This window comes from Triturus cristatus, chromosome 7 (genome assembly GCF_964204655.1).
Source record: "Triturus cristatus chromosome 7, aTriCri1.1, whole genome shotgun sequence".
Classification (NCBI taxonomy): Eukaryota; Metazoa; Chordata; class Amphibia; order Caudata; family Salamandridae; genus Triturus; species Triturus cristatus.
Genome location: NC_140590.1, coordinates 331,303,348 through 331,331,224, shown reverse-complemented (window position 1 = coordinate 331,331,224; position 27,877 = coordinate 331,303,348). Strand labels below are relative to the sequence as shown.

Genomic DNA, 27,877 nt, shown 5'->3' with positions numbered 1-27,877 from the left:
GTTTGCTGGATAAGAAAAAGGGAGAATTTCTGTTTGTAGAAGACTTGTATGAGCTAAATGTCAATTACTCTGGCTAATGAAGGGAATCAAGCGGTTGTAAAGTTATGTGTTTGATGAAGTCTGGGTGTTATGTACCAGAATTTTCGTCCCAAGAACTTAACATGTCCAAAAATGGCTGGTTAGGTCTTTACAATGAATTGCCCTTCATCTGACACTCTTTACAATGAGGCTCAAGCTGGACACCTGAGGAGGAGTGGCTACAGAGGGTGGGAGGCAGTGGGAAAGGCTCCAGAGGGAAGAGCAGTGTCATTTTTCTTAGCTGATCATTCACTCTGGCCCTGTACTTAGCTAAGGGGCAGGTAGCCCAGGCAGGCGCAGGCCCGACAACGTATCAGAGGGCAGTATCAGACCGAGAATCAAGAGCAAACAAAAGAGACAAGGCAGCTAAAATGTATACAGAAGTCTGTCTGTTTCGACAATGAAGTTCTCTTCACCATCCATAACAGCCTCCAACCATCATGGTGAAAGAGACTTAAATACATGTAATACAATAAGCATGTGGTTCTCCCTTCGGCTGTGGCTGAACAGAATTTAACATTTATTCAGAGAAGAGCAAGTCACTGTATGGAACATCACCTTCCAAGTGGCCATGCCGCAGATTGGGAATAATGTAAAAGGATGTTTTTGAACCTCGGAAACCTTGATGTACAAGGCTAAATGTACATGTAAATACACGTGGTTAAATGCTGTTCTCTTTAATATTTGATGAAACAATAATATAGGTTAGACCAAATGACGATAACACATACAGAATATTGTTGCTTAACTGTTTTCATTGAAATTAAACTTCGCTAGAAATGCATCTAGATTTGCAGACTTTTTTTTAATCATTCCAAACACCCTCTTCAACACACACGGCATATCAGGGGTGGTTTCGCCTACTGAGCCTCACACACACTACATGAGATAAGTAGTTACCTGCAGCAGCTGGGCACGGACATGGGCCTCAACCAAGTGGCTCTTCCGGAGATTGGCCACGCGCCACATGAGGCAGAGCTTTCCATCCCTCATGGCCACCACTGCGTTTTCGGTGAAGACCAGAGTTTCATTCCGCTTCTTGGGCTTGGCAATCTTGGCCATTATGGCTCCTATAATGAAGGCGTCAATAATGCACCCTACAATGCACTGCAGCACCACAGTCAGCACAGCTAAGGGGCATTCCTCGGTTACGCCCCGAAAACCATAACCAATGGACGTCTGTGTTTCCAAGGAAAAGAGGAAAGCAGCCATGAAACTTGTTACTTGGAAAAAGCATGGCGTAGGAGGGCTGTCCTCAGATGATGCGTCTGGAGGTGGGGCCAGGTCACCGTGCAAGGAAGCAATAAGCCAGAAGGACAAGCCAAAGATTAGCCAAGAGACGATGAAGGTCAGCGAGAAGATGAGGAACATCCACCGCCAGCGAATATCCACACAGGTGGTGAACAGGTCCGTCAGGTAGCGCTGGCTCTTTTCACTCAAGTTTATGAAATGGACGTTGCAGTGCCCATCTTTCTTCACAAAGCGGCTGTGCTGGCGGCTGGGCTTTGAGTGCGCCTTGCCGTTGTGGTAGGCTGTCGGCTTCATCCTCTGGGTCAACTCTGACTCTTCCTCCTCTCGCAGCTGGTCAGGAATTTCATTGCTGGTACTGAAACGGCGAATCGCGCGGGCCACCCCCATAGCAAGGGGGCCCCTTGGGATAATGGTAGTGCTGCCCAGCTTGGCGGTGGCTAGAAGATGCAGCAGAAATTGGGTGTCCAGCTAGATCACTGGCAAAAACCGCTCATGGTCTTTAACATCTGTCCAGTCCTAAAAAGGGTTGAGAGAAAGAAAGATAAATATTGTCATCTTCACCAACTCTTACATGGGTTAAGCTATTACTTATGTTTGTCCACAGAGACACATGAGCAAATTTCTACTCTTGTCTAAATCTCCTCTCCAACCCTCTGCTGCAGATTTCTTTAGTGTGAATTCCAAATCGGTCCAAGATTCCCTTGCCCAGATTATGGTTTATGGACATTTTTGACTTTACAACTAAAGTCAACGGCTTCATCACTACATTAGCGTCGTTTTGTTTGTCTCTCTCATTACTTGGATAATTTAGCCTGGATTACATACTCTGGTGAATTACACTTGATGGTGGTATTTTTCAATTCGGTATTAAATTGTTCGTAAGCGATGCTTTACTACCTTTATGCTATGTATGACGAGTGACATATGATTTGTTAATTGTAATTTTCGCCATGATGGGTTATACATTTAATATCTGTTAAAAGTGACTGCATTGGCATAACTATATTTATTGTGTGTAATTTGTGATACGAGTCACAATACACCATACAAATAAGGCTGTGATTCATTTTACGAGTTACACGGTTTACAGTTTCCGCATACAACCACTTTTGAAAAGTAATAGGTGTGTAGAATATTAGCGCACGCAAAGCACCACAAATTATGTTATTTATTGCATAAAAGGGCTCAAATATCACCACTGCCCACTTTAGCATGGAGGTAATAATTTGCTACACTATAATTTGTCACCTGTCCCCCAGTCTTAAAGTCACAGACCAAACTAATGATGTAATAAAGAAAGAGCCTGGTTCCTGGGGTTCAAGGGAGCGACTTGCTTGTCGGATGCAGGTTTAGCCAACTCTACTGTGAGACGTGTAGGCTTCTGGAAATACCTTGCTCAAGAGGTATGCTGTAAAATGTAAAATGCTTTAAATAATGTTATAAATATTCAGTATAATCAGGTTCAGTGTCATGGGGTAAACAGTTTTTTTTAAAAAAAATTTATTTATAACTATTCACCACAAACTGAGCGGTCATATACAAAATCCTTCAAGACAATATTCATAGGCGTGTTTACATTTTACACATTAGAGCCCCGGTCACATAGCACAGATAAAAACACTTTACATTTTTTCATGACTTAGTAGTAGACACAGCATCATATACAATTAAGGGGACGCGCGCACCTGCGCTCACATACTATCGTCACCATCTGTCTCAGCAGCCTGGTCACTTTCTGCCCTAGTTAAGTTCAACAATTCTCCACATAATTCTCTCCAAGTTGCTATATCCTCATCCAACCTTTCGACCCTGCAGCAAGCATTCATATGCAGTTCCTCCGCCAGGGACCACTCCCCCACGTCTCTCGACCAGCTTGCAAAAGAGGGAGCCCGTTCCCCCATCCAGCAAATGGCAACCCGCCGCTTAGCCAATACCAGTGCCAGCTGCAATAACTTGTTGGCCAGTTTCCTCCTCTTACGGTGTGGCACCAGCCCCAGAAGGCATTGCTCAGGTTTCGCCTCCAACGCTATTCCCACCCTTCCACGTAGCCGCGGGTACACAGTTAATGACAATCAGCATGTAGTGTGTTAAAACATGCACCACTCTCACCTTGGTCAAGACTCATTACTTCCTCAGCAAGTAATGAGCATGAATGGCCCTGGCTAGTAGAAAGCATCATTGATCCCTGCAGTAATAGCATTCAAAGCAGTTCTCAACAGGCACAGTCCTCATTCTCCTACAAAAGACTGCGCGACAAGGAGGACTGGTGTAATTGAAACCTGCCCTGGTCCTTTTACTCCAGCATAAGGTTGCTAAAGAAGAAGGTCTTGGGCCACTGACAGCTGCTACAGTGCCTTGATCACAATTGTAATCTTCACAACAAGGCTGGTGTCACATGCCCAAATGTCCGCAAGGCCCGTGAGCAAGGTGAGGAAAGGTTTTTTTGCTCCCACCCAATCTACATCAAATTTGGCATAATTAGTGTGAGTCTCTGACACCTTGTTTTTCCACACACTGAAAACAATGTAAGTTTAATTAGCATTTACTGGGCGGTAGCATGTGTAACGTAGAGTAAAAGCGATGAGAAATTTACCAGTTAATGTACTAAATATAGTGAGCTGAATTGCCACCAATGGACTTAGGCAGCGAAGAACATTAATGCCGCCAAAGAGTAATAAACACTCTCCCCAGGCAGCAATGATAAGTTGTGAGCTGTAAAAAGTAAAAATATGTATTTATGTATTTATTAAGAAGCTTTTAAAAGGAGTACATGCCTCCTTTTGCTTACTTAAAAGTGGTTGACAGAGGAGAGAAAAAGTAGATACAATGAAAGGGTGGGTGGGTTAGAACTCTAAGGGATATTTAAATATCTGTATTCAGCATTCTTCGATAGCCATTCCTCTTCAGGGTTGAATTCAATTGAAGGCAAGTTTAGATAGTTCAGTTGTCCGAGGATTTTTGAAGAGGTCGGATCTGGCGGCTTAGTGGACCAATGCTCCACTGTAGGAGCATGTGTTTGACCTGATGGTCACAGCTTCACATCCTGGCAGGTCTGCTCAGCCCTTCATCCTTCTGAGGTTGATAAAATGAGTACTATTGAGTTGGTTAACAATAAACATCTGTAATTCAGCGCCAAGTTACCTTTGAATGATTGTGTGCTTTACAAATACATATGTTATGTTAAGAGCATCGAGTTGGGTTTGGAGTCTGTGACCTGACTGAGGATATTCTAGAGTCTGTGCCCTTGTATCCCCATCGATTGCCCTCTGTGCTTTATCGTCTTGAATGATTGTTAGTTGATCTGATGGATCATCATTGAACATAGAGCTCTGTTTGAGCTTACTGAGGTGCCATTTTCTACAGATGTAGTAGACCTTTGATCCAGAATGCCTTGTGTATGTGTACAGGGTATTAATTTGCTCCTTGATTCAACATGGAGTCAGTGGAGTGTCTTGAAGGTAGATATGATGTGGTCAAGCTTGCAAATATTTTGGCTGCCTTTTTATGCCATCTTCAGAGTCTTGCAGTGTTTTCTTGGACAGGCCGAAAATATTCTAGTAGTCAAGTCACACTAGGCAGAGGGCTTGTGTCAGTTTGACACTGTGGATTTTGATGAGGAGCATAAACTTTATTCTGTGGCTAGATAACTACATATTTACTATCTTTGACACCACTTTGATTTAAGGAGCAGAAGAGAGTTTGGCACCAAGGAGAATTCTGAGGTTGCTCCCTTCTGGTGTGGTGGAGGGTGAAGGATCCAAGGATGAAGGTCAGGGCAAATGGTAGTGAACTGCGCCCAGTGACGCTTGCTATTAGGATCTCTCCCTTCGTACCAATAATGAGGAGGAAGCAATCCATTGTCCAGTGAACAGTTTGTTCAAATAAGAAGTGATGTTGGTTGGGTTCTGTAGCCCATTATCCAAGTGAAACTGAATTTCAGTGTTTTCAGCATACATTTGGAAGTTCTCCTGGTGAGGCTCTAGTGACAGATCCAGGGGGAGTTTGTTGATGACATAAAAGAATGAATGGGCTAATCCTTGAGGAACTATGGGCAGATGGAGGATTCCAATAATATGAACATATTTTCCCATTGCCCATATGCACAGAAACCATCTGCACAGGAGGTGCCATCACTTGATGTCCCATAATCCATCTGCATAGGAAGTAACGTCACTGATTTCCTGCCTAAACAGTCATCAAAAGAAGAGGCTAAGTAAGAGGACTTAATTTCCCATTGCTCATCTGGACATGAAGGGACATCGCTGCACTTATTTCCCATTATCCATTGGCACAGGAAGTGACCACTGACATCACTGGTTTTCTGCCCACTGTACCCTGCGCTCCTCCCACGACCTATTTAATGGCAGCCACTTTGAAGACATGCACTGCGGGTGCGACAGTGGTGCAAAATCAAGCTAGTCTGTGCCTGGACTGCGCCCAGTATCTGTAACTCGTGTTCTCTCCTACCCACTGATACCCTGCTGCACTCCTTCATGCTCCTAACCCCAGCCACTGCTCACCACCCTACTGCCGTACCACACAACACAACACGGAGGGAGCATTCACATGCACCTCCTGCAAGTTCTCATGCACTCTTCCATGCCCACCACTCACTCACCAACAGCACCCCACTCACTCACACTCACACAAACCAGTCACCCACTCATGCAAACCAAACACTATCCAAACAACATGCCACACTTGCATGCATGCTCCTCAACACCTGCTTGCTCACTAAACATACCACAGAGTTATGGGAACTACTGCATGACCGTGCTCTGGACCTGCTATTTCTTATCGAAACATAAACCTAAATTCGACACCCAACATCTCTACACCCATCCCTGACAGTTACAAGATCATTAAGCTAGACTGTCAGCACAAGCCCAAAGGCGGAGTTGGCACCATATTCAAGGATAACGTCAGCTGCACCACCTACACAGATACCCCCACCAGCTAGATGGAATACCTCATATTCAAGATACGCATCACAACAAACTTCTCCCTGGGTGCAGTGCTCATATATAGACCACGTGGACCCCGCACTAAGTTCATCAGTGACATCACAGACTTCTTCTCACCCCTCGTTATCAATACCATCCAGGATCTTCATCTTCCTCAGAGACCTTAATTTTCTCCTAAAAGAATGTACTGGCCAAACTCTATGGCCCTTCTAGAAACCCTCAGAAACCTTGGCTTCACCCAGCACATATTGGACCTACCCACAATTGCAGACATGTATTGGACCAGATTTTTTCTCAATCAGCAACATCAAAATCAAAAAGCCTGCAACTATGACCTGAACAGATCACACCCTCTTCAATTTCAGCATACCACTCCCACACCATCACTGAGCTACCACTAATGGAAGCACCCGCCTTAACTGGAAAATCATCTCAGAAGAGGAGTGGGCTTCTGCACTCTCTGAACACTGGTCCGAATACATCAGTGGCTTGCTGAAAACCATAAAAATCTTCAACAGCTAGGTCACTGCATGTGCACCCCAACTACAGCCAGCTGGTACACAGAGGAACTCAGTATGACAAAACGCCACTGCAAGCAAATGGAGCACAAATGGAAAACCAGTCAAGGCACTGCAGATAAAGACATCTTCAAATCGGCCCTAGGACGCTACCACCAGCAGATACGGGACACCAAGCGCTCAGCTGTTGCTGATTGCATCAGTGGCAGCACTAACAGCAGCAAGGAAAGCTTTGCCTTCATCAAAGTTTTCACTGCGCTTCCTGCCGCCTCCAACAACATCACCCCTTCACAAAACCTTTGCAACAAACTCTAGGAATTCTTCTGTAACAAAATCACCTCAATATACAGCAACTTCGACCCTCAACTGGACCCCATCACCGTACCAACTCAACTTCCCATCATGGCTGATAAAACACTAAACTCGTGCCCTGCCATCAACACTGTCAAAATCGCTTCTACCATGAGTACCATCTACTGAGGGGCTCCATCTGATCCTTGCCACCACCACCCCTTCACCAAAGTAATCCTACTGATCAGCTATGCACTAACACCCATTCTCAATGCCTTCATCGACTTAGCCACATTCCCGGACACCTGAAAACATGTAATCATCATGCCCCTGCACAAGAAACCATCTGCTGACCTGGCCCCGCTTTCCAACAACAGACCCACCTGCCTCCTATCTATACCTGGCAAAGTTCTTAGAGAAACTAATCAACAGATGCTTCACCGACCACCTCAGCAACCACCAGCTCCTTGACTCCACTAATTCCGGCTCAACCACACTAAAGAAACAGCACTCATCGCTACCACAGATGGCATCCACATGATCCTTGACAGAGGAGACACAACAGCCCTCGTTCTCTTGGACCTCTTTGTAGCATTTGACACAGTCTCACACCCCATCCGGCACCTGCACAAAATTCTACTCTCCACTCAATCTGTTCCTTCTTAACGCAGAGAACACAAGCTGTCGGCCTTACTCCTTGGAAGCCCATAAAACTATCTGCAGAGTGCCTCAAGGTTCATCGATCAGCACCACCCTTTTTCAAAGCATAGACGATCCCTCTGGCAAATTTCAATCCACGCACACAACATCAACATTCTCTCCTACGCAGACAATGCAAGACTTTTACTCTCCCTCTTGTACAAGATCCCCAACATAAGGAACTAGTTCACTGCCTGCATGACTGAAGTTGCTAACTGGATGAAAGCAACTGTCTCAAGCTCAACATCGGCAAGACAGAAGAAGTGATCTTCGACAAGAGCACCTCACCAAGAGACTCCAACTGGTAGCCAGTCAAACTCTGATTCATGCTTCAAACCCACGCCAGGAACCTCTGAATAATTATTGACAACAGATTGGATGTGACCGCACAATTCAACACAGTCCGTGCATCCTGCTTTCATACCCTGAAGATGATGAGGAAGATCTTCAGATATCTCCTAATCAACACTAGAAAGACTGTCACTCATGCCCTAGTCACCAGCAAGTTGGACTATTGGAACTCTCTAAACGCTGCGATCACCAAGTAACTCACTAGAAGGTTACAAATCATCCAGAACTCGGCAGCCAGACTCTTCCTCAGAACCCACATCACACCACACCTTAGGGGGCTACACTGGCTCCGGATACACAAACGCGCTCAATTCAAACTCCTCACACACAAATTTAAGGCACTACACAACTCAGTCCCCACCTACCTGAACAGTCGCGACTCCTATCAACCACCCATACACCTCCACTCCACAGTACTCATAGTGCACACTTTCAACACATAAACAGAACCAGATCAGGAGGACGGACATTCTCTTACATAACTCTTAAAGCATGGAACGACCTCCCGCTCCACGTCAGGGCCTCCTACTCTCTTCTTGAACTTCACAAGAAGCTGAAGACCAGGCTTTTCAGTTAACCAACCTACCCTAGACAGGGCTAGGAACACACACGCCTGCTCATTGCTCAGCTCGGGTGACAGTGCGTTTTACAAATACACATAACATAAAATAACATGATCATGCTGTGACTGGGGAGAAATGAATGGACACATTGTAGCATGAATGGGATTTGCCAGCAAACTAGTCGAGCCTCTTCTTGTGGCTTATGTGGACTACTGCGTTGAAAGTGGGCAACTGGTCAGTGAGCGTGAAGGCAGTTTTATTATGCTGGTCTGAGGAATTAAGGAGCTCTTTACTGGGCAGTTTCCATGCACCCTGAGATCATTAGTGTTTTTCATGGAGGTAGTGGTATATTCCACATTGGGCCTTACATAGGGATTGGTAGATAAGGAGGAACACTGTTAATCAGCGTTCCTCTTGTGCAGCCTCCACTGGCCCTGCTGAAACACACCCTTGGCCTAGTGATTCATCTTCTACAGGGCTGACCATCACTTATTTTACCAGCAAGTGTCTGCCATGAATTGGGCGGAGAAAATGTTAAATTGCTCCCATGAACAACGAGCAACCTCCCTGCACATCAAGGCCATCTGTTTTCTTGAACATAAAGGTTTGCTGAGCAGGTGCTTTAAACATGGCACCCGCTCAGCAAACTTTCAGTGCTGTAAAGGGAGCTGCCATGGAGGGAGCTCCCTTTACAGCACAGAGATTCCTGCCAGGCAGGCAGCATCTGAACAGTAGTTTTGTGGCCTGGGCCTCAGTCTCCTCCACCATTATACAACACACGAGGACCAGGTCAGCACACAAGTGTTCCAGTGCCACCATTACATTTTGGAAGACTGCACCAGAAAAGTTGTGAATTGCTCCTGCAATGGTATTTTTGTTCTTTGCCCCCGCATCTCTTATGGTAAGAGAATAAGGACTCCAAGTTGCTTGAATGTTTAATCCATTTATTCCAGATACTCCGAATTATTAATCTTCATTCATCAAGTTACACGGTAATCAATTGTATAGTTAGCTTCTAAAATGGCAGATGTGCCTCAGGCCTCTTTCTGTCGCATGCCTTATACAATATTCATATCCTTAGTGATTATTCTCCAATGCATTTCGGGCTTCACTTATAGCCCTTCTTCAGGGATTCACTAAAAGTTTAAAAAGACATGACCATTAGAGTATACGTCCCAACTGCATTTCACATTTCTACAAATTACTCGTATTGCGTAACCCAAACTTTTTGATTAACGTTTTCCCGCTATACGTATTAACATACTTAAACTAAGCTCCCCTCTAAGTTCCCAACCGTTGTTATACCACTTTGTCATACGAACACATTATATCACATTTCAATGATCAATTTCTCATTTGTTCACCCCTGTATCACAAACTTTCGAATGTAACCCAACTACCGTCTTTACTACCTTTTGATATCTGTCATTACGGGCTTTCCTTTGCGCTATGCAGCATTGTATTTGGCTTCTAACGTCCTCATATTTAAACAATGCTCTACTAGCCCCTCCTCTTCAATTAACCAATGACATTACCCGGCAGTTACACATAATTATTTGCCTGAACTGCAACTCCCATAATGCAAAGTATACGCCAACGATCATTTCATGGGTAATCAATGTGTCAATCATTTTGAATCAGTTTGAGCTTTAACACGTATGCCCCGCCCTCCCTTAAAAATGTACATTGTACGTCAACTCAAAAAAGTCCAATTTTGATGCAAGCAAATTATCAATTGCATAGGATAATGATAAGACGTCTAATGATATTGCGAGTGACAACTTTTTATCGCCATGCTCGTCAAACTGCCGTTGTAAAAGGATAGATGATGGATCCAAAGTCTTATCGTGTAACATTATAATTTTTTATTTCATATCCAGTAATCATGGGTGCCACTTGTGTCAGGACAGAATCGATATTGTACGAAAAAAGTTTGAACAAGTGCACTCCGTGGTGATAAAACTTCAATAATGTAACCCTCATTCAAAGGTGGTTGCGTGCAGCCCGACCATGGCCTGCCCTGAAGCCATGTGTTTAAAGACTTGAGAAGAAAAGTGAAGCGATTGCGCACTACCACTTCGGACGCACTGCTAAAGGCCAACAATATATCACAAATACTCCAAGTTGCTTAAATGTTTAATCCATTTATTCCAGATACTCCGAATTATTAATCTTCATTCATCAAGTTACACGGTAATCAATTGTAGAGTTAGCTTCTAAAACGGCAGATGTGCCTCAGGCCTCTTTCTGTCGCATGCCTTATACAATATTCATATCCTCAGTGATTATTCTCCAATGCATTTCGGGCTTAACTTATAGCCCTTCTTCAGGGATTCACTAAAAGTTTAAAAAGACATGACCATTAGATTATACGTCCCAACTGCATTTCACATTTCTACAAATTACTCGTATTGCGTAACCCAAACTTTTTGATTAACGTTTTCCCGCTATACGTATTAACATACTTAAACTAAGCTCCCCTCTAAGTTCCCAACCGTTGTTATACCACTTTGTCATACGAACACATTATATCACATTTCAATGATCAATTTCTCATTTGTTCACCCCTGTATCACAAACTTTCAAATGTTACCCAACTACCGTCTTTCCTACCTTTTGATATCTGTCATTACGGGCTTTCCTTTGCGCTATGCAGCATTGTATTTGGCTTCTAACGTCCTCATATTTAAACAATGCTCTACTAGCCCCTCCTCTTCAATTAACCAATGACATTACCCGGCAGTTACACATAATTATTCGGCTTCAGGGCAGGCCATGGTCGGGCTGCACGCAACCACGTTTTTGAATGAGGGTTACATTATTGAAGTTTTATCACCACGGAGTGCACTTGTTCAAACTTTTTTCGTACGATATCGATTCTGTCCTGACACAAGTGGCACCCATGATTACTGGATATGAAATAAAAAATTATAATGTTACACGATAAGACTTTGGATCCATCATCTATCCTTTTACAACAGCAGTTTGACGAGCATGGCGATAAAAAGTTGTCACTCGCAATATCATTAGACGTCTTATCATTATCCTATGCAATTGATAATTTGCTTGAATCGAAATTGGACTTTTTTGAGTTGACGTACAATGTACATTTTTAAGGGAGGGCGGAGCATACGTGTTAAAGCTCAAACTGATTCAAAATGATTGACACATTGGTTACCCATGAAATGATCGTTGGCGTATACTTTGCATTATGGGAGTTGCAGTTCAGGCGAATAATTATGTGTAAATGCCGGGTAATGTCATTGGTTAATTGAAGAGGAGGGGCTAGTAGAGCATTGTTTAAATATGAGGACGTTAGAAGCCAAATACAATGCTGCATAGCGCAAAGGAAAGCCCGTAATGACAGATATCAAAAAGTAGGAAAGACGGTAGTTGGGTAACATTTGAAAGTTTGTGATACAGGGGTGAACAAATGAGAAATTGATCATTGAAATGTGATATAATGTGTTCGTATGACAAAGTGGTATAACAACGGTTGGGAACTTAAAGGGGAGCTTAGTTTAAGTATGTTAATACGTATAGCGGGAAAACGTTAATCAAAAAGTTTGGGTTACGCAATACGAGTAATTTGTAGAAATGTGAAATGCAGTTGGGACGTATAATCTAATGGTCATGTCTTTTTAAACTTTTAGTGAATCCCTGAAGAAGGGCTATAAGTTAAGCCCGAAATGCATTGGAGAATAATCACTAAGGATATGAATATTGTATAAGGCATGCGACAGAAAGAGGCCTGAGGCACATCTGCCGTTTTAGAAGCTAACTATACAATTGATTACCGTGTAACTTGATGAATGAAGATTAATAATTCGGAGTATCTGGAATAAATGGATTAAACATTCAAGCAACTTGGAGTATTTGTGATATATTGTTGGCCTTTAGCAGTGCGTCCGAAGTGGGAGTGCGCAATCGCTTCACTTTTCTTCTCAAGACTTTAAACACATGGCTTCAGGGCAGGCCATGGTCGGGCTGCACGCAACCACCTTTGAATGAGGGTTACATTATTGAAGTTTTATCACCACGGAGTGCACTTGTTCAAACTTTTTTCGTAAGAGAATAAGGACGACATCTCCCCAAAACCCCCACCATTAGACCTGGCCACTGTTGCATTGCCGAGCAGTCTTGGCCACGCCTTGGCAGATATGCCAGTTCAAAACATTTGGAGCAGGAAAAACAGATAGGTGTCCTGTGATCCTTTTCCAAATGTATGTTATGTTAGGGGATATTTACAAGTGCGGACAGTCACTCATAAAGGTATTCTGGAGCTAGGAGATTGTAGCAACGAAGGACAGTAAGTAATAAAAAGGACAGCCAGCTGGTTAGCCATGGTGAGAGAGAAGAAAGTCCTACCAAAGATAGGTCATCAATTAGATAAATGGCGACAGGGAGGGTATTCCAATGCTTGGCTCCCAGCTGGGTTAAAGCAATGCCCTCCAATTCAGGATCTCTTGAAATACAGGGCTACAGGTAAAGAGAGTAAGATTTGAGCATACAGGATGGTAGATTGTTCCTGAACCAAAATAATTGGAGATACAAACAAATGTGCAAGTTAAAGGCAACGGGTACGAAATGTGAGAAATGGTGAAGGAGGCTGAGAACAAGAAGCGCAGCAGCATTTTCAGTTCTTTGAGTCTGGGTTTCTAATATGCTGGGAGACCTAGATGAAGGGAATTGTAATAGTCGCATCACGATAAGGACTGGACAACCATTTGATGACCAGAAAGAAATATGTTCTGAATATTTTTCGTTGAATGATACTGGGTTGATTTGAGAGAAGGAAAGAGATTGATTAAAGCAAAAACCTAAGTTGCCAACTGAGATGGCAGGGACAAGGGAGGAGGGTGTCTATACTGGTTGGCCACCATCCATTTTTCATTCAGATGCTTCTTTGTAAAAAAGTAAATACATCAGCCATGTCAGTGTTAAGTGTGAGTGAAGTAAAACTAATCAAAGGATCCACGTAAGAAGCCGTCAAACCTGCCTGAGGCAACATATATATTTTTCGAAGTTCCCTTTAACCTTTCTCCAAAACCACATGGACTGCTTTTCACATTATATTTATATCATGTGAAATTAAATAAACCACTGAATGTATAGAAATAGCAATATACAAATATTAATAACTGTAAATTAATTTTAGCTATTGAATTTGAATGTCCAGGAACAACATACTGCAAGTCAATTACCCGAAACATTGTCAATATAAGAGCTAGTGCATACGTTGAAGATTGCTTTGGGTTAAACAATACAGTTTTTCCCTTGCTGAACATATGAACTAAAATTATAAGAAGGCAAGCAAGTACAGAACTTGTGAAGAATATTAACAAATAGAACTCTTATTGTGGCCATTCAAATATAGAATTGAAAAATAACTGTGAGACAATTGATTATTAGTTGGGGTGGATGGTAGTCCACCACAAATAATGGTGTCATTATTCTTGTTAGATGCAGCAAAGGGTTCAGTAATTTAAAGCTCAGCTCAGCTCAACCCGTGCTAGCTATGGTACAGAGCAGACAGGGTAACATAAGGAATGTTTCAAAGCATTTAGAAGTACCAAAACAGGTACAAAGTCAAAAACACAACACAATCAAAATCCCACTCTAATTTAGAAAAATAGAGAATGTTTTAATGAACAAAATGACAAAATCCATAACAGAAACTGTAGATGTACATTTTTAATATTTTAAATAAAAATTGCACCACAAAGCGTAAAGCACCAACCACAGGCAACTGATCGCGCTAACCTGGGACAAAGAAAAGTTTTAAAGCCAACTGCAATGGAGCACTGGTCGGACACAAGGACAAGGTCAGTGCTGCAAAAGGCTTACCTTCTGAGTTAGAAAGATCTTGAGAAGGTCGATTCCTCAGTGATGCCATCGGTGATGTCACTGAACATGTTATGAGTGATGTAGTATGTGAGGTCATAAACAGTGCATTTCGGGGCCACGAGTTTCACTGGTTTAGTACGAGTGAAACCTTGGCCTAACTTTAACGTCCCCCATAACCTTTAGTTTTTTCTGTTAACTTCTAAGATTTTTTTAATACCATTTCCTAACTATAACATCCCTGCAACCTTTCTTCTTTTAAGGGAATTCCTATGGTTTTTAAGTAGTAATGGCATTTGCAGAGTGATGGAGAAAGCGGCGGGCCCTGACCAGCTCTCAGCAATCCTGCTGTGTGGGACTTACTGTAGGTAACGGGAGGGGTAGTTAGCCCCCATGGACCCTCAAGAGCCAAGGAGACTTCATCCCCCAACTAGTAGTGTGCGAGGAGCATTGCTTTTGGCTAACGCCCCATGGAGGTGAAGGTCCCCAGGGTTGCGGGGGCCCCATGCTCCCCCGTATAATTTAAATTGAAAGCCCTGGGGAGGTGGTGGTCTGTAGAGCTTGGGGGGTCCAGGAGGCCCCTCTTTTTATAAATGTATAAGCCCCAAGGAGTTGGTGGTCCCCGGGGCAGTGGGGGAGGCTGTACGGGACTCCCCCGCTTTCATTTTTTTTTAAAGAGGTGGTGGTACCCGGGGCAATAGTGAGCCCCAGGAGGGGGGTGCCCGTACTCTCCCCATCATTATTGAAACAATGCTCCCGGGACCTGGCCCACCCAGACGCAGTAATAAATTAAGCACAGTAGCTGAGCTTTGTTTTTTTTTTTTTATTTCAGCTAGATCCAAGGATCCAGCCAAAAGTTTTAAAAAAATGCATTTTTGGCCGGGGGCCAAGAGGCCTAGGGGTCAGGGGGTTTCTACCCTTCCCCCTTTTCTTTAAAAAAAAATTTGTGGGACTCAGTTTAACCGAGTACAAAGATGGCTGCCAACACTTCCTGGTTGAAGTATTGGTAGTCAATCAAATTTCAGTATGGTTTCAGCGATATATTTTTTTAACTTAAATATCTCTGAAACCACTGAACTGATTTACACCGAATCACAAAAAGCACGCTTTCTGGACAAACATCTAGCTTTCTGCCTAATTTGGTGTAACTCCGCATAGGCATAACAAGGAGGAAAATGCGTTTTGGGACCCCCTTTTTTCTCAGCCTACACTTGACAGATCACCCTGATATATATATCAAAACAGCCTTATATGCAACATGCTTAAATATAGTCCTGATGTAATATGTCCATTTATAATAGTCCTTATGTTGTTTCCTTTAGATTCTGCATAGTTTAGAGCATGAAAGGTTCAAGGAAAGCCAAATCAGGATTACAATCAGGTAAGCAAATAATTAGACTCAGGTTGCATGCAGTTTTACGCAGAAGCACGTTATCCGTTTGTTCTAGTATTGGTACTTGTGGTTCTTGTCTCTTATTGTTGTTCCAGGAATGCAGGAGTTCGGCACCGATGCTAAGAGGATGCTGAGAACACCCAACACCAAGGACAAGGAGCAGCATTAGAGGTGAAGGAGTCCGATGCTGCGACTGAGCGGATGAGAGGAAAACCCAGCACTGCCAACTGGAGCAGGTATGTGGAGAACGCCGATGGCCACACTGAAGAACAGGAAGTCCGGTTAGTGAAGCAAAGGCAGGAGGCTGGGGTTCAGAATACCTAGAACGCTAAGCAGCCTCCTGCCCGTGGGCGCCGCTTATAAAGGGAAAAGCCTTGCCCCACACCACACTGCATGGAAAAAGACTGCAAATGTTGGATGGCTTCCACCTGGAGGGTGTATCACTGGGGGGGTGGGGGGGACATGTTGAGGAAGCTCTTGCACAGGCTAGCTACATAAGATATGGAGGACAGGATGGTATCCAATATAGTGGAAGGATCGTTGGGTGGTGGAGGACTCTAAGGGGATTGCGTCTGTCCTTTCTAAATACTATGGAATGCTTTATGTGGAACAGGTATACCCTGACTGTGAATTTACCACCTCCTTTGGTTGCAGACCTCTAGCTTTTCCCGACTGAACACAGCAGACAGAACTGCCTTAGATCAGGCACTCTTGCTTAACTAAGTTGGAACCGCATTAGCGGCCCTAAACTCTGGGAAAACACCAGGCATGGATGGTTATCTGATGGAATACTAGCAGAAACTCCGACCTGATATCGCCCACTTGGACTTATTTAATGCGGGACGCACCAAAGGCCACTTCCCACAGGACACAGCCCTGGCAACTCTGGTCATCCTACATAAGCCAGGGCGCCCACAGGGCCAATGTGCCTTGTACCACCCTATTTCCCTTATCAACATGGAGGTCAAACTCTACACAAAGATCCTAGCCTTCAGAAGCTACTTTATGTTCTCCAGAATTACTCCCTCCATATTCCACAGGCCTGGTTTGACTCCCTGGTGGCCATGACGCGTAGCCCAGAGAGTGGCTTTTGTCTAGTGAGTATGCTCCGTGTTCTAGGGAGGGCTCGCCATGGCATACATCCGGCTTTACTACTGAGCGGTCCAACTACTGACCGTAAATAACTGGTTAAATGAAGAATGGGGGGACATGACATACCGAGGAGAGTTGTCCCTCCTTGAACTAAATCGGGTGGAGGGATCCTATATGGGGCACCCATTGCAATAACCCTTCCATAACTGACTCAGGTGGTCTTCTGGGTGTGGAGGGCAGTGCTGAGGTGGATGGCTGGGACCACAAACTCACGCTCTAGAATCCCTTGTGGGAAGGTCGCTGGCTGGCACAGGAAGCATCCCTGGAGGGTTTCCGGGGTTGGGACTGAATAGGGATATCTCGCCTGGGAGATGTATGGGACTGGGACCTCCATGCTGATTTCCAAATGCCCACCTCACAGATTTTTTTTGCCATTTACAGCTTTGACACACTATTGGAATACCAAGCAGATTTGGACAGGACGACGTCCTAGATTGTAGTCCATTTGAAAACCGCTTGCTTATGGGTCATATGAGGAGGGGTGGAATTTTGCAGATTTACAAGACCCTGATGTCACACTCTCCCGACCTGATGGGTCAGTTGAGGGAGAAATGGGAAGGATGGGTGGGAGCCACGGACGAGACAGACTGGCGGGACGCATGTATGCCCCACCATGTGTTGCTGATCTTGGTGAGGCTCCGGCTCGTACAATTAAAGTTTATTCATCAGGCATACCTAACATCTCTCCGGCTATGGAAGTCGGGAAACCGCGCCTCCCGAGCATGTGGCAAATGGCAAGATCCCAGTGGAGATTTTTCTCATATGTTGTGGTCGTGCCCAGTTATCCAGTATATTGGAAAACCATCTTATTTACTTTCGCCCGCGTTGTAGGGTTGCATATTGAAGCACATTCTAGAATTGCTCCTGCTGGGCACATTGGAAGATCTAGGGGCCCCCTGGAGGGACAGAACACTGCTGGGTTTGGGCACATTGGTGGCTAAAAGGGATATAGCCAAACAGTGGAACTCTCTTGTAGCCCCATCGATAATGGCATTGATGAATGGCATGGACTGGTGTGCCAAGATGGAACATTCAATATACACGGCCAGGTGATGCCCCCGTAAATACAAGAAGGTCTGGAGGAAATGATGGTCATACCACAGACTAGATGGATGAAGATGAAAGAACACAATGAGAGATTGTTTATCTGCAAGATGCTACTGGGGGTCAAGGAGGGGACTGAGGTGTACCTGGTTGTTCAAGATGAGCAACTGGTTGTACTGTTTTCAATAAAAATAAAAATGCTTCTATCAACAACAACAAAATGAGTGGGGCGGGGATCAGCGTTGGAGCACCAAATGAGCAAGAGGAGACAGACAGGGTAACCAGAACTTGTGCGTATGCGTAATGCTTGCCGGATGTTGAACCCGGTGTACCATCACTAAAGCAGCACAAGAATAAGCCCCTTGGCACAGCAACAATGACATGGCATCTTTTTAATATCCTTAGCCATATGACTCTAACAATTCTGAGGACTACTGGCAGCCTGGAGACTCCCCAGGCCAGAAGTAGTCACACCGAGTGGGTCTGACTGTGAGATGCAGATGATTACAAAGGATTGGAGCTGCAGACATTATTTACGTCTGCAATCACTATCACTGGAAACGAAGAACGTAAGAAGTGGGGCCGGGTCGCTTGTACAGACCTCGCACTATTATGCACACTTGGAACACTCAAAGAACGAGGTTGAGAAGCGCCACGCTATGAGCTTCCAGCTGCAAAAGCGTTAGCACCTACCTAAGTGGGATGTTATTGTTCTTTTCAAACACACTTCTTTTAAGCAATTTCCGTTTCAGCACTGAAACATACTTATTTTTCATATGTAGCCACCTTTTTCGGTGATTAAATTCTAATATGTTTTCACATTTTTGCTTACTGTGGACTTCGGCAACTTGAAACACTAGCTAGATGTCATTTTAGTATAGTATCATGGCTGGTGCTTTTTAACTCCACCAACACTGCATTGTTTGTTCAGTCCTATCTATTAAGCCGTTTTTATGGAAACCCAGTCTTTGTTACTGTCATAATCAGAGTGGTTGCAGCGGTGCAGCCATCAGACTGCTTCCAAGGACTGTATATGTGAAAATAAAGCATAAAGGGCCATATGTAGGAAGCCAAATACCGGTCGGTAACGGCCGATTTTCGGTAAATATACCGTTACCGACCGGTATTTTGGCTTTTGCTATGTAGGGGGCATATTTCTGGATTCGGTAATTTACCAAATCGGTAAAATTACCGAATCAGTAATTTTACCGATTCGGTAAATACCGAATCCAGAAATGATATGTAGGTAACACTCAAATGAGTGATGTGTAGGGAAAATAATTCGGTAATTAGCACCAAATATATGTTGGTGCTAAATACCGAATACATTGCAAAAAGCAATATTTTGCTGGTCTAACAGTGCCATGTGGCAGACATACATGCCCTTAGGGCATGTATGTGCGCCACATGTGCACACATGCAGGAATCAGGGGTGCAACAAGATGTCACTGTGACACCCTGCCACCCTTGATTGTGCTCCACCCATTACCGAATCGGTATTTACCGATTCGGTAATGGTAACTGGCTTCCCATTGATTCCTATGGGCCTCCTGGCCCATAGGATTCAATGGAAAGGTATGCATCATTACCGAATCGGTAAATACCAATTCTAAATTACCGACCCATTTCGAATCGGTAAATATTACCGATGGATTACCTACATATCATTTACCACTTCATAAATACCGAATCGGTAAAATTCGGTATTTATGAAGTGGTAAATGTTAGGCTACCTACATATGGCCCAAAGTGAGGGCGAGTTCCGGAGCAGGTTGGGAATGGTAGAGGACAACCAGAGCAGGACTGGGAGGGCAGTTGAGCAATGGATGGGACGGGAGTGAGTTCAACCAACTTTGCGTGTGCATTCGTGCATGTTTGTGAGTGTTCTTGTACTACTTTTCCTGTTTTACATTTGTGAAATGCTGTTGGCTGATGGACAGCCCTGTGACAGTGCCTAAAGGCAGAGGAACCAGGGTAATCAATGGCAGAAAGGCACTGGATAAAAGGTCCTTGCAATATACGTCTAAGATGAATTTATGTGTATGTTGAGTAGTGTGATGATACAAGTTCTCACCAGACCACTTGGTGTGTAGGTGAGACCTAAAAAGCAGATTTCTATTTATAAAATCCCTTTAACCTCTTGCCCCGAGTACTTCAAAACCAGAGTTTATCGAATGCATCTTTACTCTACTTATACTTACTTCCTTTATTCCTCTATATACCTTCCATGTGCTTGGATCTATATATTTATTACTTTCCTCCCCCCCAAAAAATATTAGATGCACTACCCTATTTCTCACCCTATACATCTATCAATATCTTTAATCTACATATACTTACTTCCTTTATGCTTCTATAAACTTTCCATGTACTTATGGATCTATATATTTATTACTTTCTTCTAATTCATCATATCCAATGCACTACCCTATTTGCACCGTATACATCACTCAATATATCTTCTACCTCAACTCTCTGACTCATCACAAACCTCTTTCTACTACTCTTTCAAATGCACTAGCCTATTTCTCACCCTATATCTCTATCAATATATCCACTACATACACTCTCTCATTCATCCCAAACCCTGTACCACTACTATGAGCCTCAAAATATCCCTTTCTAGACTCTCCCCTACTCTACCCCTCCTTGCACCACCTGACAACTCTTTTACTATACTGGTCCCCCAAAACAAGCCTTTCTAAATCCTTCCCTCTGACTCTTTCCCTCCACAGCCCTTTTTACTCATCCTAACCCACCCACTACTGCTATGAACTCCATAAAAAAGAAAAAAGTCTAAAGCCTTCACTCCTCTATCCCTCCACTAGCCTTTTCAATCCAAATAACAGACTAACATGTCCACTTCTCAAATTTCATATTTCACTATACTAATTCACCACAATTCTTTTATGGGTTCCGGAGTAGCGTGCTACTCGCTGAAAAAGCACTTTAACACCCCATTAGGGGTAACAAGCGCTATATATATATATATATATATATATATATATATATATATATATATTCACTGAAAAAACCATAGGTTTCACACATGTTATAGTTAGCGGAAATTTTACTGATAAAAAACCAGTGAAATTGCCCCGTTATAGTTAGTGCTGGCAACTATAACTCACGCGACCGCAATCCTCTGCTGATGCTAATACTGTATTTAGACACTTATTTGCCCATGTCTTCTTCCATACATTTTTAGCTATACATATATTACAAATATTTTTTTTTCATAAAGACACATATGTCATCAGCAGAAGATTGCGGTCGCGTGAGTTATAGTTGCCAGCACTAACTATAACGGGGCAATTTCACTGGTTTTTTATCAGTAAAATTTCCGCTAACTATAACATGTGTGAAACCTATGGTTTTTTCAGTGAATTTGCAAGGTTTTTTAAATGCTAATTCCTAACTATAACGTGTGTGAAACCTATGGTTTTTTCAGTGAATTTGTACGGTTTTTTAAATGCTAAGTTACTTTACGCCATTCGAGGCGTGCGCGCCCACTTAACGCAGTTCGTTCCGTGCATGGTTTTTATCAACTTTAATAAGCCCTGTACATTTGGTGGCCTTCGGCCACCAAAAGCACAGGGGGTGGGGTCAATGTGGATAGTGTTTTTTTTATTTCGATTTTATAATTTCATGTTGCCAAAAATTTTTTTTTTTTACCTATTAATAAGCCCTGTACATTTGGTGGCCTCCTTTTTTTTACCGTACGCTTACGGTAAGCGTACGGTAAGCGTACTCGGCGAAATTGCCAAAAAAAAAATAAAACCGTTTTTGCTCTTGGGGGATGTTTGGGGACTCCCTCAACATGACTGTGTGGGAGGGAGTTGTCAAAAATGCCCCGTAACATGTTTTTGGGCATCAAGTTTGAGAAATAACTCTCAATGCGAGAGACAAAATGGCGGACGCCGCTTCCTGGTTTCGGCCGATTCGAATGTTTACTAAGATCTAAGAGCCAATCAGAATCGCGCTCGCGCACGCCACCGTACGCTTACGGTAAGCGTACGGTAAGCGTACCGTAAGCGGGCTCAGATATATATATTGATTTAAAGGCTATTTTCTCAGAATCTACTGAACAGATTTACACCAAACCTACAAAAGGCACTTCCTTGACCTAGGGACTACCTCTCTGCCAAATTTCTAGTAATTCTGTTCAGCCGTTCGGGCTGTAGCTCGTTCTAAAGGTCCTATGGAAAAATGCATGGGAAAAACGCGTTTTGGGACCCCCCTTTTATCTCAGCCCCCGCTTGACGAATCCCCCCGAGACTTTCAGGGTAGGAGCGGAGCGGAGCGCCCCACCTATTTTGAGAAATTCGCGAGGATTCATCGACCGGCGCCAAAGTTATTCAAAATAGAATGTTGCGGATTTCCTATGGAAAAGGGGTCCTAACTATAACTACCTACTGGCGACCGCCAGTAGGTAATATGCAAACCTTTGTCTCTCTTCTATCCCTCTGCTACCTTTATCAATCCAAATAATTGACTAACATAAACCACTCAAATTACTTTCATATTTCACTATACTAATTAAACACTAATCCTTTAATGGATTCTAGAGTAGCATGGTATTCGCCCCAAAAAAAAAAGATAAAAGTGCTTCAACATCCCATCAGGGGTAACAAGCGCTATATAAATGCAAACCCTTTCCCTCTTCTATCCCTCCGCTATCCTTCTCAATCTAAATAACTGACTAATATCCACCAATCAAACTACTTTCATATTTGACTATACTAATTCACCACTAATCCTTTATGGGTTCCAGAGTAGCGGGCTACTCACCAAAAAAAGGACTTCGACGCCACGTCTGCGGTAGTAAGCGCTATATAAATGCAAATACAATACAATACAATACTTCATGTTGTGAACAATGTCTCTCTATCTGACTCACACTGAATGAGCTCTGAAGAGAGTAATAACTCTTAAGGGAGTGTGCATGCAGCAGATGTAGTACCCACACACTACCTTATCTAGAGTCAATTATAATTATATTCTGCTGCTCTGGTAAGGCAGTCTCTGTTTACTGCTTCTCGGAAGTGGCAACTTAACTAAAGTAAGGACATTGAATATTTTTTGAGGTGGGTGACTGCCCACTTGAACAAATAACCACAATCCTTTTCAGAGGGGTGAACCTTCAAGTCACTAAATTGCCTGATCTCAACCCCCTGATAGAAATGACACACAGCAAACGGGATTAACTTAGGGCAATATGTAAAGTATTTATACAGTACTGAAACAGTAATAAAGTCAAAATGCACAACAATAAAAATCCTAAATCGAATTAGATACATAGTGTAAAATGTAATAAACACATGGACACCTAAATGCCATAAATACAATAAGGGTAACCAAAGATAAAAGTTTTTAAGAAGGAGTAATGTTAAAATGGAAAAAGAACCAGCGATAATCAAGGGTTGTGGTAGCCAAGGACGTAGGTGCAATTTGAGGCTTCCCATCAGGGAGCGTGGGTTGCATCCACCAGCCAGGATTGTCCTGTCAAGTATTTTACCTTCTGAATTAATCTTTTAAGCCCCAACCAACCACAGGAGTACACTTCTGAGGCCCTCTTGGCTTCAAGGGAGGCACTTAGAGACTCACACAGTACCATTCAGATGCAAGCAGAAGGGTCTTGAACAGATGCCACTGGTCAGCTGGGTACTTCCAGTTAAAGACCTCCTGCAGCTTGTTGTCTTCCTGTAGTCACACCACACAGGAGGCCACCCAGGTGACCCTTGGTGTTTCCTTCTTTTCTAAGATGCAAGAGGAAGCAGGTCCGGTCTTTCATGGCTGCTCTTAGGTCACATACATCATGTCTAGTCCTCTTCTGAGCTTTAGCAGGTTCAGAAACTGATCTGAAGTGGGTGCCTCTTGGTGCCACATTTATGTTGGTCACTAGCTTGTATGTGTGGTGACTCCTATCCCCTCCCTCATCAATGGGGTGAAAGTTACTGGTGCCAACCCTGCTCACTTTTTTAGTAGTTCATGTTTGCCTTACTGCAAACAGACCCAAAATGCCATTTGTCAGGGCATTTTCAAAACGGAGAAAGTCTTCAGCCACACTAAACTTGGGCCATGAGGGCTGGTGGTGTGTATGGGGAAACTACTATGATAATCCTAGTGTTCTCCCACATTTAACACTAAAATGCAGGTATGGTGCCCACAACAAACCAAGAGACAGAAGTCTGGTAGGAACAAAGCAGGGTTTTTCAGCAACCAGACAGTGGACACACAAGAATTGCCTTGGCTTCCTCTTCTTTCCCTTTCAAGTGTGCCCCAAGTGTTACATGTGGTCCAACTGACCTATCAAGCAGGATTTGACACTGTGCTGTCAAAAGGAGTCCCACAGGTCCCACCCTGCATATTCTGTAGTGTTCAGAGAAGTCCTCACTGCCCATTCCGATCAACCTATTATTTGATCCTGGCATTCACACCTTTGTCACACCTGTTCAAGGCTAATCACTGGCTGGGAGAAGTTGGTGAGCCAGTACAAATGAGTTTCCAGGAACGTCAAACAGGGGAAAGGTAATTTTCTAAAAGTTCCTTTTCCTTAATATTTCTTAAAAACCTTACTTCACCATGTAATTGGATGTTTAATAAGGAATTGAAATAGTTGTTTACTAGTTTTTGTAGCCCATTTCATTCCCAATATACAGTTTTAGTATTTAATGTCACTTCCCAGTGTTTCTCTATGCACCAACAAGCCTTCCTACAGAGAAAATAGCATTTGAATGCTAGTCACTGTAAGGACATGTTAACATTACATTTCTACATATCCTGTTTTTAAATACCAGGAAGACTGCCTTGTGCACTACAGAGGCTACATAGGTGTAGTTTTTATATTGACAGGTCGAATTGCATTTTTACACTGCCACAGTCAGGCTACAATGGTAGGGTTGTAGCCATGTTTGCACTGTCACTGCAGTCCACAAGTGGCATTTAACTTCCAGGGCATGGGTACACTTTATACCATATACTTGGGACTTACAGGCAAGTTAAATAAATCATTTAGGAGGATTCCATTTTAACCATGTTTGAAGGGGGAACACAGGCACTGCAGAGGTAAAGTGTACAGTGCTCTGTTCTAAAGACAGCAAAACAGATAGAGCAACAATCTAGGGGAACATCACACAAAAGATGGTCATTTCCTGCAACTGAGAGGGCTCAGCCAAAAGAGCCCCACCGCAGAGTGACTGACAAACACCCCTTCACTGCCCTCTGCAGTGGCATCATGTCACAATGTGAACACTCAACAGCAACCCATCTTCAGCTAGTCATTTCAGGCACCTCAAGGGTGAGAAACTGACTTCAGGAAGACCTGGGAGGCGAAGGGTTGTCACTGAATGTGCATACTTTATTTCTCCTAGAATACAATTTATGTATTTATGTAAGGACCACAATGGTACTTGCAATATTCTTTTTAAGATGAGCATCTTATCAAATCTGGGAAACTGTGGATTTAATCTAATTATGGAACTAGCTACTCATCATGTAGACACTTTCAATTTACCCACACTATATGTTTCTGTATCTTATAAGAAATAAGATAGGGGCTCTTCTTCTCTACGACTGGAGTGGGTATGTGCTATTCAGTAAGAAAAAAAGCAATGTTATGCCAATATTTACAAGTAGTGATAAATAATGCAAACCATGTGCCCCTTTTTAGTACTTGGCTCTCAAAGTAGTGAACCAGAGTAGTCCAAGGTTTACTCAGGAGGTGCTGCGGGAGAGAAATGCAGCACCTCAATAAACAAAAATTGATGTCCAGTCTGAGATTTTTCTTATAAAAAGGAAAAGTACTTTATTACGCGTACTACTGAACACTGGAAATTAGCAAATATATGCAGAATAGCAGGTGGAAATGCCTGTGATTACACCTTCTTAAGAATGCCACAACCAGCAAGGGGCACAAATTAAATAAAGGTCCAAGACAACATGTAACCCTAATGTCCCCTACCTCCCTCCATTGCAAGCTTCATTAACAGTTTGTGCACCATCAAGCCTTAAACCCACAATACCCCCACATATGCTGAACACACAATCATGGGATGCAGTCAATAAAAGTCATGCCTACTGGCTTTGAATGGGTGTCACCACAAAAATAAAGCACCCAATAATATATCAACCCAAGTTGCAGCTGACATTAAAATATTTCTGGATAGTACTATCCTACATTGACACTCATTCACATGTACAGCACTTCACTGTTATTACTGTAATTGTCAAAGAAGTATTTAATATTCAAACGTGTACAATATGTGAACCTCTGTTCTGCTTTTACGCTAACTTCTTAGTAGCCTCAATAACAAATGTCCCCGCAGTCATAGAGCTGTAAAACTAAATGCCACAGCTCCGGTGGTGCTGGAAAATAGAATGATGGCCATTCCAGGTCATGAATTGAATGACCTGGGAAACTTAGAGTGAACTTTCCACATTTTCAAATGGAGTTTCCTTTAAGGTCACTGCACTCCAGGCAGCTCCCATAGCAAGTTATAAATAGTTGATGATGCCCCTGCCCTTCCTGGAGATGCCACGGAAAAAACATCAACATTTAGCCAGCCCCAGGGCCTTTAAGCTATGTTTTTTCACGCAACTGAGCAGGCCATGTCAGTTTGTTTTTTCCCCGTTAATCCACCCTCAGCACAGCTTTGGTTCTTCTGATTTTCAAACCCCAAACAGGCACCAACAGCAAATTTCATTGGGATCATAGTGAAGCCCCAGAAAACTTTCAGTCCAAGCCACTCCTGCATCCAGCACAGCTGACTGGCAGCCAGCGTGAGGGCCAGCCTCCTTGGTCGCTGAGGACTGTCATGCTGGGTGTCTCCTCAGAGGCATATCCTGGTCAGTATGATTGGGAGGGGTTGTAAGCATCAGATTTCCAGACCATCACACTAGCATATAATGTTAAAATACATTCTATGACAAGCAGTGCAGTGGAAAGGGAGAGGAATACGGATTAATGGGAGTACTAAATGAGAGCAACACAATATTTTGTAAAATAAACATTTTTAGGACTTTCAAAACAGAGATGAGCGAGCGTGTGTGTGTGTTTTTGTCAGTGTGTGCATGTAAAAATCACAAGTGAAATCCAACAGACACCTCACCATACCCGACTGAAAGCACATGTACCCAACTATTCATCTGAAAAGGCGTTAATTGGAGGGGAGGGGTGTAACACCCCAAACACCCTCCCCCTCCTGAAGCTCCACCTCTGTGCTGCCTCCTCCTCCTCCCAGACAGTGGCACAGGGAGCAGGAGGAGCACTCGGTGATGCTTCCAGGCTCTGCCGTTCCTCAAACTTTGACAAATGGAGCTACTGGAAATGGTACCCAACCGAGCCCCGCTCATCCAGTATTCAATATCCAAGGAGCCCTAGCTCTTCAGGAGCGCAAAGCATGGGCAACCACGGAGTGCTGAAGAAAGAGAGAATAAGAGCGAAGCAACTGATGAGTAAATGGATACTGGGTGCCAGAAAGGGAGAAGAGCAAGCCATGATCATGTGTGTGCACTAAGTTTTTTTTATTTGCTCACTTCTGTGTCGCAGGCTGAGTGCAGATTACTGGACAACCCTGTCAGCACGTGGCTAAAGCAGGATGAACCCAGTAGCCAAAGGCTGAAAAAGACTGTTCAAAAGTCTCTTTCTGTATCTGTGTGTATGTGGATGGATTATGTTCGGTTTTTGTTGTGTGGTGTGTTTTGTGTGATGACATAAGATCGTCTGGA

The 27,877-nt window shown here is 43.4% G+C and overlaps 1 protein-coding gene across 4 annotated transcripts in view; it reads right to left on the bottom strand.

Moving 5' to 3' along the window:
• KCNJ14 (potassium inwardly rectifying channel subfamily J member 14) overlaps window positions 1-27,877 on the bottom strand; it is a 270,227-nt gene that overhangs the window by 55,262 nt on the left and 187,088 nt on the right. For all 4 annotated transcript variants that reach the window (XM_085616444.1, XM_085616446.1, XM_085616443.1 and 1 more), the window contains one exon: window positions 979-1,845. In XM_085616444.1, coding sequence (XP_085472570.1) covers window positions 979-1,716 — 738 coding nt within the window. In that variant the 5' untranslated portion in view covers window positions 1,717-1,845. The remainder of the gene's footprint in view (window positions 1-978; window positions 1,846-27,877) is intronic.